Consider the following 1,452-nt stretch of genomic DNA (forward strand, 5'->3'; position numbering starts at 1 on the left):
AAATTTTCTAACACAGATATACGTTGTATAATTAAATTATTTAATTCTAAAATTTGCGATACTTCTTCTTCATCCATGTAATACTCAACACCATGTTTCTTGACTAAAATTACCTTACTGTCATCGTAATTCAATGGGGTGATGGTACAGTAATCTCCACATGGTAATGAATCAGGTTTGAACTCGTCTCCGGTATGAAGAAAGATCTGTTGTGACATAATTGAGATAAAGGTATTCCATTCATAAGTACTGAAAGATATTTTGCTGAACTTAAGATGTTGAGATAAGATAACAGCAGGTGTGAATGATCTTGCAGGACTTATTCCACATTTTACCTCATACCCCGAAATTGGATACTGTGTTGAAAGCAGGTAAATGTTTTCAGACTTGGCAGCAGTCTCATAGTTTTCCAATATTCTATCTAACTCTGAACTGTAGTTACTCGAATCAGATTCGATGTCGACAATACCACTATCTTGGGAACTCATGTTGCTAAAACTGAGTTTGATATCCAAAGCTCACTCCAATTTATAGAGAGCTCTTTCAAGGTTTTTTTAGCGCGGCGAACCGGGGGGAAAAAATCTATACAATATCAATATTTTCTATCCAACTGTTGTGTTTGCTATCCAAACCAAGCCACTTGACGTACATTTTGTTACCCTTTCTTCTGAGCACCTTTTCAACTAAGTAAATGTCTGGATTCGATGTTTTCTGTAGTTCTTCATGATAGAAGCAGCCGCTGATTGGTGTACCTTGCATGTCTTCAAGTAAATACGTAGCAGGATTGGTAATTTTAACTTTGGTGATTTTGAATAGTTCTGTAGTCCAATTGGGTGTATATCCTTTTTCAAAGACATGCTTTGCCTTGGATATGCGCACAATGTCGCCAACTTTAAATTTTCGTGGACCGGCTATCTTTAAATGACTATAGGTGTTATTCAAAATAGATTTTTCGTTGGATTTGTTGACTTGAGAAGGTTTATATTTTGATGTGGAATGTTTTTTATTGTTATAGTTTTGAGTTATTTCAGGCAGAATATCCATTTGTAGGTGCCATTTAAACTGAAATACTTGTAGAGTTTCGATTTTAGCGTTCTTATAACTCGCTCTGCCATAGAGGCTTTCATTGTACTAATTACGCTATAATGATTTATGTTGTGTTTTCTCATTAATTTCTTTTTATCAATGATGTTGTATATTTTGAAATAAACTCTTATTAAAAAATTTTTTTTTTTTGGAAATTCCCGAACGCCAATCTTAAGATAACTTTTACCTATTAATAAGAAATTTTTTGATAACGCAGGAAATTGATAAGAATATTTCTAAACCAAATGAACCACATGTTCATTAGAATAATCGAAAACCATACAGACCACATTTACAGGGAATTACAAAATTACAAAATTGCCGCAAATAAAATATTTTTTCTAGAACATTCTACCACAATCGTAT

At 33.2% G+C, this 1,452-nt stretch overlaps 1 protein-coding gene across 1 annotated transcript; it reads right to left on the reverse strand.

The window, feature by feature from the left end:
- Positions 1–582: 582 nt before the first annotated feature.
- Positions 583–1,044, reverse strand: LOC130899892 (uncharacterized). The gene has a single exon (XM_057810064.1). It carries the CDS (start codon positions 1,042–1,044, stop codon positions 583–585), a length of 462 nt encoding a protein of 153 aa, XP_057666047.1.
- Between the last annotated feature and the right edge of the window lie 408 nt (positions 1,045–1,452).

The sequence above is a fragment of the Diorhabda carinulata genome, chromosome 12, assembly GCF_026250575.1.
Source record: "Diorhabda carinulata isolate Delta chromosome 12, icDioCari1.1, whole genome shotgun sequence".
NCBI lineage: Eukaryota > Metazoa > Arthropoda > Insecta > Coleoptera > Chrysomelidae > Diorhabda > Diorhabda carinulata.

Coding starts and splice junctions, on each gene's coding strand:
- LOC130899892 (XM_057810064.1), bottom strand. CDS start 1,044: ATGGATATTCTGCCTGAAATAACTCAAAACTATAACAATAAAAAACAT.